This window comes from Athene noctua, chromosome 5 (genome assembly GCF_965140245.1).
Source record: "Athene noctua chromosome 5, bAthNoc1.hap1.1, whole genome shotgun sequence".
NCBI lineage: Eukaryota > Metazoa > Chordata > Aves > Strigiformes > Strigidae > Athene > Athene noctua.
The window spans coordinates 6,630,178-6,639,429 of record NC_134041.1 but is presented as its reverse complement, the minus strand read 5'-3'; the positions used below and the strand labels follow the sequence as shown (position 1 = coordinate 6,639,429).

At 44.7% G+C, this 9,252-nt stretch overlaps 1 protein-coding gene across 1 annotated transcript in view; it reads right to left on the bottom strand.

Annotated features, from left to right (window-relative positions):
- Positions 1–7,538: 7,538 nt before the first annotated feature.
- GLIS1 (GLIS family zinc finger 1) overlaps positions 7,539–9,252 on the bottom strand; it is a 205,749-nt gene continuing 204,035 nt past the window's right edge. Inside the window, exon 10 of the mRNA XM_074908089.1 lies at positions 7,539–8,367. Coding sequence (XP_074764190.1) covers positions 8,231–8,367 — 137 coding nt within the window. The 3' untranslated portion in view covers positions 7,539–8,230. The remainder of the gene's footprint in view (positions 8,368–9,252) is intronic.

The window sequence follows — 9,252 nt, the reverse complement described above, 5'->3', positions numbered from 1 at the left end:
TGAGCCTTAGGATTAAGTTCTTTCTGGCAAATGTGATTTAGCAGCAGCGAAAGGGGTGACGGTCGCCGGCAGCAGCTGCCCTGACCCTCCCCTGACTTCAGCGGCGAGTCCCGTGGCCGAGTTTGGGCAGTCCGTCTGTTGCAAAAGCCTGGGTGCTTGGGGGTCCCCCACACTGCTGGGGTGAGACCTTGACCCACACCTGCTGCTAAGCACAAGTTGCCCCTTACACAGAGAAAGTAAGTGTTTAGGGAGACTTCTGCAACACTTGTTGGGTTTATTTTGCTGCTGATAAAACAGAGCCCCCAGGTTTCCCGTCAGTGCAGCTGCCATGGCTGTCACACCACAGACAGCATAGTTGGGTTTCCCCCCCCAACCCTGTCCCCACCAGGACCTGGCACCTCTGGCGCTTCCTCACCAGGGAAAGGAGAACTCTTGCGTCTTGTTGAGCATCCTCCAGAACGATGATGGTGCATCCAGATGGGGGCATCTCCAGGGAATGAGGCACTGCTTTTCTGGGATGTAGTTTATTAAATCAACCTATTTTCCCTCTGCATGGCAAGGGTTAATTGTGCTAGTGTAAGACTATTATTCCAAGGGATTATTTAAAAAAAAAAGTTATCGTTTTTCTTACAGCAGGGAACATGTCCAATAATTGATGTGGGAATATTAATGCAATATGTGTGTGTTATCAATTTAGAAAAGCAGAAGACATATTTCCTTAAGCTTCTAATCATTTATACATATGACCTTCATTTATACAGCAGAAGGGCTCTTCCAGAGAGCTACAATTTGCTTCAGATGTTTAGCTTGGGTATTTTGCTTTACCTTTTAACTGCCAAGTTTGGGATTATTTAGCAGTAAAATTAGAAATGTGGATTTGAGTATGTACCAAAGTCCTGACAGGTGTTAATGGAACTCAAGTTGAATATTTTATTCTTTATATAGTAAAATGTAAACCTGCATTTGTTTGGCTTTGCCTTCCTGCCAACTATATCAGGTATCTTGTGTGACTAGAATCACTGTTTTCTGTACATGGTCTTCATGGCAGTTTCCAATGCCTGTTTCCAGCTCAGCCTGTATTTATAATCCTAACAGATTTCAGCTCCACAGAGAATTCCTTAGGCAAATGTGTGGTTCTCAACCCAAAGAGATAGTAAAGAAAACTCATTATGCAATATAGCCCAGATTTGCAGAATGAGCCTAAAGATGCAAAGAGGCACCTAAGAGGATTTTCAGAAGGAATAAAATCCTGGAGATGAAATTAAAGCAATTAAGGCAGTTCTGAAAAATCCCACTTAATGCCCTTTTTTCATTTTTAAGTGTTCAGTCACCTTTAAAAAACCCGTTCCTCTGCCCTCTGCAATTCAGCAATGTTGCTTTGGGTTATATTCAGGACAAACTCTGATTTAGAGGAGTTGTTTTGGTACCTTTGGTCCCCAGTTTTTCTCAGAGAGGTGATGCAGATTGTTGTGTTGCTCAGAGAGGTGATGCCGATTGCTGTGTGAGGACATGCTGTGTTTCAGAGAGGACCACTGGCTGCTTAGGAAAGGATGTAGGACACTGGCACATCACGGGCTCAACCTTCCTTGTTGCAGAAGACGTGCTGGGAGGGATTTATGTTGTCTGAGTTTTGGTGTCCATCCATGGAGATTGTGGCTCCCCAAGACCTTCCTGGGACAGGCTCCCAGGAGAGAGATATCTTTCCATTCCAAGCATCTGAGAAGGAGGCAGGTGCTGGTTTGACAACTCATAGATGCCTAGAGTAGGGTGAAGTGAAGCCATCCCTTAGATATTTAAGAGGAAGATCTTGAATCTGGTGTCTGAACCACATACTGAACTTCAGTGCTGGGACGGGGAGGAGATCTGGGGCTCTTGGTTGCCATTGCCCTGAGGATGGGTGGTGTTATGCTGCCATCATGAAATGAAGAAAACCCGAAAGCATGGAAAGGTGGGTCTAATTCTCCAATAAACCAGCTTAATGCACGCCCTTTATAGCCCAGTCCCTGGCCAGTGTCTCTACATGTCCTCCCATTACTCTCTATTGTTCCTGTGACCAGCAGCACATTCTGGTCCATGCTTGCCACTCAGGCACACTGCGAGGTGACAGAGATACAGCCTCTCTGAGGAGCAAGGGAGAAAACCCTTTGAAACCAAACAGGCCAAAACCTGCAAAAGATTTTAAAATTAACCTCATGCTTTTCTTGGTGTCCTTGATTAATCGAAGAGAACTGCTATATAACAGGGCCAGAATTAACAGTCAGTTGGTTTTGAATGAGAGTTACTGACTCCTGCCAGAAAAACTGTGTTAGCACAGAAAAATTATTTGATTTTTTTCCTGGCTTCACACCCACTACAAAAATCTTTTTGCCAAAGGAATGGGCAAATTATTTTCATCTCACTAGAAATCAGGTAGCAAGCTCAGTCTTGTAAGGGCTTTAGCTAGATTGGGTCTTTCTATGGTTTCAGCACTTTATAAAGAAAAATGTCTGTCATGGTTTGACTGGTTTTGCAGCTATGAGTGGCTGACAGCCCACGGAGCCAGGATATGCAACCTTGCAAAGCTTTGACAATCTAGACATCTACATTTTCTGCTGACTCTGGGCCATGGACTTCAAATCACTTAAGGGAGTTTGCAGTTTGCTTTGAAATTTAAGTAGAGAGGAGCTTTTAGTGTAACTCTGTAGATCTCAGAAGGGCTTATCTCAGGAGGGAATATTTCGATGGCTTTTTGCTGTCAGTGAATTAAGTGATACAGGCTGGCTATTTTTTCATCTTCTGCTGCGCCGATCTTCTAATTTAATATAAATACATTACTGGAGAACTGAACTAAACTCGTGTAGGTTTTAATAAGATCATAACAAAACTCATTGAAATCTTTTACTCTTATGCAATTTAAATTCAATTTACAGTCACTGTTTATTTTCACATACTTGGTTGTTGTTTTAAGAACTGGGATTTTTTTTGCTGCTTGCGTAACCGACATCTATTGCAGTATCAAATCAGTGCTCTTAATGTGCTCTGGAATTTGGTTTCTTGGACTTTTACCATTTAGAAAATGTATCTAGTTGAAAGGACAATCTCAGAAGCAGGGAAGCCTGTTCCTGAAGCAGCAGCTGTTCCCGATGTTTGATGTGTACATAACTAGAAAATATGATCTGAAAATGTACTCACCGTCTCTGTATTCTTTACACGGGAGCATATCTGATACCTGCCACAGGCTATAACCATTGCTACTGCAGGCCTGAGGCTTTGCTCTTGCACATTCCTGTGTCATGTTGCCACATCAGGATTACGGCATTAAAATAGTGTTATTTTGTCATGATATGCCACATGTGCACATCTCATTTCCTCACTTGCAAAGGCACCTCTATAGCACTGAAAGGCCGTTCACTTCTATAGCTTGTGAAGTAGTGCAGCTAGTAAATGGGAACAGAACAAGCATTTTGGTTTTCTATACAATGAAAAGCTTGAGCTTGGTTAGATTACAAATGTAGAGGTCCTGCTGAACGTTTGGCTTGCATCCCAGCTGGTGGAAAGCGCAAAGAAGTGTCTTAGCTGCTTCAGTGTCAACTTGAAATTAATTTTCTCTCTCCCAGCTTGATCAGCCACTGAAGGTCATCTTATTTCAGTCATTCCTAAAGCATACTGCATACATGCAGAGTACATACACAGGGGTAAATGGGGTTTTCATTCACTGAGGAAATGATTTGTAGCTATTTATAAAGTAGTGTTGTAATTTATTATTTGAATTCTGTTGCCTAGACTGAAAAAGTATCTGATAGTCAACTGGAACCAGCAGTTCCATTTTAATTCCACAGGGTAATAATTTTCTACTATTATAAAGCCTTACTCCAGTTATTATACATATTAGTTGGTGGGGTTTTTACAGCACCACAACGAGAAACTTGCCAAGCAATAAATTCCATTGAAAGGTTTCTTTGTGTCTTTAGGAAAAGCTTACATGAGATACTTCCCCACTTACATGTAATAAAAGGAAATAATGAAGTACACAAGCAACCATTAACTTGTGCTATTGTGCTATTTAATGGTTTTATTATGGATAACTTTCCAAACCATACAGACTCAAATGAGTGTCTTTGCATTTCTCTGAATCTATTCTTTTAATCTACAGAAAACCTGATTCACACAGATTCTGGAATTAAATCATCACTCCAGCTGCTATGCTTTAAGTTTCCCAGACCTTTGTGAATCATTGTGTGGTTTTGAACAGCCTGGTTGTTGTGACATAAATATTTTTGTAATTGATCAAATATGTTTAGGTTTGGTTGGTTTGTATTTTTAACTTAAAAAATGTCATTTTTAGAAGGATTTCTTTAATTTTTAGGAAATGAGATTAATCATGTTTTTAAGGCACGATTTCCTTTGAATGTCTCCAACTAATTGAAGCACAGGAATTATTTTGACTTTTGTCTCAGCCATTACAGATTTGTTGGGCTTTGGATATGTTTTTTCTAAGAAGTCCTCCTTCAAAATCTCTAAAGTTTTTACTGCTTGGCCGTTAAGCTATCTGCCTCCTTGTTTAATGTTCTAGGAAAGAGTTCTGGCCACTTATGTCTGAGACCAAAAAAACCCAAAACTCTGGTGCATCAGAGTAGATAAGCAACAGAACAGAAAGACAAATGTGGCAGTGATCACAAGCAAAGCCCTGTGCGTAGGCTTAAAGCACAATTTGGAGTCTTTTTGCATTTTAATTCTAGGAGCGGAAGGATGAGTCAGTGCTGCCAGGGACTGCTTGGGCCAGGCAGGCCAGCCACAATTAACAGGTTTGCAGCTGGGACTGGGCATCCTTGAGAGCTAGAGATCTTGAGGGGGGTCATATAACTTCATGCACCTCGTTCCATAGTGACTAACTGTAAAACTTCCTGTATGTCTAAGTTTCATTCAAATTCCTTGAGGACAGAAGGTTAAATTGGATACAGAGGCACCCTCGTGTACACTAACAAGGTGCAACCAGGCCCTGGAGAAACAAGTAAAACGCATCCACGCAGGCTTTGTTGTTAGCCCTGCTCAGCCTCAGAGCGGAGCTAAACGTGCTGCTGCGGTGGCGTGGCATCCAGGGTTCTTCCCGTGATGCAGAGGCCGCTGTGGCTGAGGCGAGGCGCAGTGGCAGCGGGGTGCTCCATGCTCAGGCAGGAGCAGACCCCTGGGCTGCTGGGTCCTGGGACTGGGGCACCCGGTGCTGTGATGGACCTCAGCCGTGTCCCGCGGTTCTGGGCAGGTTGGTACAAGCCTGTCACTGAGACTGACTGCTGGCCGTCCTCCTTCAGTGTCATTTTGTTGTGTCTCTTCTCTCTTTTCTCTGCCAGCTCAGCACTTCCCTTTGCAGCAGTTTCCCCTGCTGCCCTGTCTGGGTTTCCCTCCCGCTCCACCTCTGTGCAAAGGGCCCGGCAGAGGCAGGGACCCACCGGCCACAGGCTGTTGACTGGCCTCTGGGGATGACACCCTTACAGAGGGCAGGGTCTTGGTCCCCCAGGAGACTTGCCATTCAAGGCTTGTCTGCAAGCGTGGGACACCCTCACCGTACCCTTCTGATTCCGTACAAGATGTTTGCCAAATCCAGAAGGTGCCGAGTTAGAGTCCGTATCCCCTGGTAGGGCTGCAGAGGGCACATAAACACACTGAGTGGCTGGGGCACTGGAGACCTCCGAGTTTATGCTGCTACTGTGTTTTTCCCTGTACTTTGCTGGGTTCACACATTGCCACCGAATCGTGCTTTAAAATATATATATAGATTCATTGTGGTTGTATAACTTTGTGACTGTAAGGGGAACTGCAGTCCTGTGGACCCACTAATGCCACTTCTGCAAATGCTGCCAAAGAATTTGCCTCATTCAGCTTGGGGCCTGCTCTGTGGATTCTCATTATGCATCTGCAAAATGTGGTATTTTCTTAACATGCTTCTGAATTTAACTTTTTTTTTTTTTTTTTCTGCAGAACTTGGTATTTTGCTGTAGCCAGGTGCTTGACATTTTTCTGTCAGTCCTTTTGGGGGTAGAGGGGGCAAGAAATCTTCCAGCAGCTGCTTCTTGTTTTAGGCTGTTCTCTGGGGAGCAGCTAATTGGATTACAGGCCTGAAAACTGAAGAGATGGAGCTTGGCACTGGCATACCTGGCATGAGGGAAGGTCCTTGACAGTACTGCATGGGCACACTGCTGCTGAGCAGATCCTGGTGATGGGGAGAAGAGAGGGAAAAAAAAAGAAAGTACCATCCTCAGTCACTGACTGATTTCGACCCAGTGTGAGCTTGGGTAACTCTGAGCTGTAAACGACGGGATATTTGTCAGAAATCCACTGATGTTCAATCTGAGCATCCTTTAGCGAATGGTGCTTGTGAAGATTTGCCTGGTGGTGAAAAACTTCTCAGGCATCAGCAGCATTTCAGGGGTGCACCCCTGGCTCGGACAGGCACAGGATGGTGTCCTGGGGCTGCCGTGTGCCTGGGGTGGCACCTCTGCTGCTGCAGATGTGGTAGTGTGGGACCCACCCTGCGGGAACGGCTTGTCATTGGTGTGGGCATCGTGTCCTTTGGCAGCTTCACTCTGGGACCTGCTGTAAAAATGTCCTTCAGCCTTTTCACAAGAGCTCTAACCTGTGGCCAAGCTCAAGCCCTCTGGCATCAGGCACAGGAGGCACAGCCAGTCACAGCTGGACACTGCCAAGGGCCGATAGCACATTTATTGACATTTGTTTCCAGTTATAGTACAAGAACAAAGTTGATGCTATCTTCCCAGGGACGTGGCACATCTTCATTTAACCCAAACTGTCACCATTTCTTCTTCCTTCGTGAGGCTGCACCTCATGTGAGGCTGTGGGACAGCAGGTTCTGCACGCAGCAGCATTTCCTGAGGTTGGGGATTGCTTATTAGACAGAATAAAGTTTTTCAGGTAACCATACATTGCTCTGAGGGTGCCTTATTAAGCCCAACTAGCAATGATTTGCAATTGTGATTTTTTTTTTTTTTTTTAGTTAGTTTTCCCATATTGTTCTCCGAAAGCAGCACGGCACATTTTCAGGAGCTCACACGCCTGCACTGCTCACCTCGGGAGGGCCTGTCCCCTCGCAGGATGCCCGTCTCTGGGAAATGCAGCCCAGTGGGGGCAGGACCACAGTGACAGGGAACCAAACTCCTGCAGGCGACCTTGCTCCTCTGGAAGCCGCCGATCACAAGTGCTTTGGATGGAGGAAAGCCCTCCGAAGGTGTCCTGCTCCTCTCTACAGCATGTGCTTGAAGCGGAGAGTTCAGAGGGGCTGCTGGGTCTTGTGAATGGAGAAATCAGGCGCCCTGCTCCACGCTCGGTGCCTGCGCACTGATCTCACGTGGGGTGAGGCCGTACATGTACTTGTGGAGGCAAAAAGCCAACCACAGCTGCACATAATTTTCCCCTGCACTGCTGGGACGGCTGCATGTGCTGATGTACCCAGCACAGCAGGGGCAGCGGGAGGGCTGGGAGGTGGTGCAGGGATGCCAAACCCCGGTGCTGCCCCACGCTGAAAGGCTTCTGGTCCTTTCACTGAAAGTCTGCAGGCCCCTCGGTTTTCTTCATATACACCTGGGCTGCTTTAATTTCACAGTTACTGCAATGTCACTGCTTTGTTTAGGTCACTCTCAGGCATTTTAAGAATGTAATATTAGGATTTATCAAGCAGACCGATGATGTTAAGAAATGACAGTACACTTTTTTCCAGTTTTTAATGCTTTCTTGTAAAACTGAAAATATAAAACCAGCTGAGCAAATGAAGATCTTTATATACATGAGGTCTGTGATTAAAAAATTCCTTTTAGTTAAAAAAAATAGAAAAAAAAAAAAAAGAAAAAAAAAAGAGAAGAATTGACCAATGAGTTAAATGAAAACTGGTTAAAGGGAACAACATTCTCAAACTGAAACATACTTTTCAGGAAAAAAAACCCTTCTTTACAAGTTTATTATATAACTTACATTTACACTTTACTGAGAGAACTTACAAAACAAGCTGCTTGAAATGCTCCTCATTCCCTTAAAGCATGAATTTCAAAGTGCCACAGCAAAGGAACAGGTTCCAATATTATCTTATACAGACTATTCATGTATAAAATGGTTTGGTAAATGTGAGGTGTTTATTTAAATGAGCACATATAGGGATACAGACTAAATAAAAGTACTTGAACAACACCTTTGTATTACATACACAGTTATAGGTATAATAAAGGAAACAAGGTCAGCACTGCTCTTAGGTATCTGTATAGATGGAAGGAATGTGATTCAAGCAGTGATCAAAGGCGCCGTTTTGGAAGAATCCATTTTCATCGGTTCCGTTGGAGACCATGTCTTCAGCTACACACTGTGCTTCAGAGATTGCATCATAGCCTGAAAGCATGACAAGTTGTATGGACGGGATTTAGTACCGCAGTACATATAAGGAAGGAAGCATAGTTTTGAGGCCTGGGATTACACACTACAGCACAGTGTTAATGAAAAGACAATAGGGTTTACCATCAAAGCCTTACCCAGGAGATACACAAACTAACCTCCATGGGCATTTGTGTCATAGTAGATGAAGCTCCCATTCATTTCTGTGGAAAGCTACGCATCTGCAAGTGCAAGTATCAGAGTATGACTCTCTTGGGACTTTACAGTCATTATCTGAATAGGATGTCAAAACAATGAGTGGGCAAGGTTCCGAGTAAGTGATGCAGTCCTCTTGTTTTGTATGTTTTTCCTTTTAATGGCACTTATGTTCCATGTGTCTCCCAGCTGCTCTTCCTACATGTACTGGACCCACACATACTGTGGCAGCGTGTCTGAGCCAGGTGGGGCTCAAGGACACGTGGAAGGAGCTGTGCCCCACATTGTCCTCAGCCCACCAAAGCCCATCATGCTGCCGGCTCCTCACCTGGCCAAGCTGGCTGGTGCTTGCCAGGCTCCCAGAAAGCCACTATGGTAGGGATGAATTTCTCTGTCCTTCTCCTTTTATAATGCAAAACTTGCACAGCTGTTGCAAGCCTCCCTCAGCTGTGCATCCCTGTGGAAAGGAACAGGTTTGCCTGCTACCAGGTGCTACGGCAGCTGGAGTGCCAGGGAGTCTGGAGCAAGAAGTTTATTGCCTACCCCAAAGGACATGAAAATTTCTTGTTATGCCCCACTATAACCTGCTCTTGCAACTGGCTGGTGAAGGCTTACACACATATATTCATTTTACTGCAGTCCAGCTCTTTCCTCACTTCGCCCTGCTGTGTTCACCCCTTGCCCTGC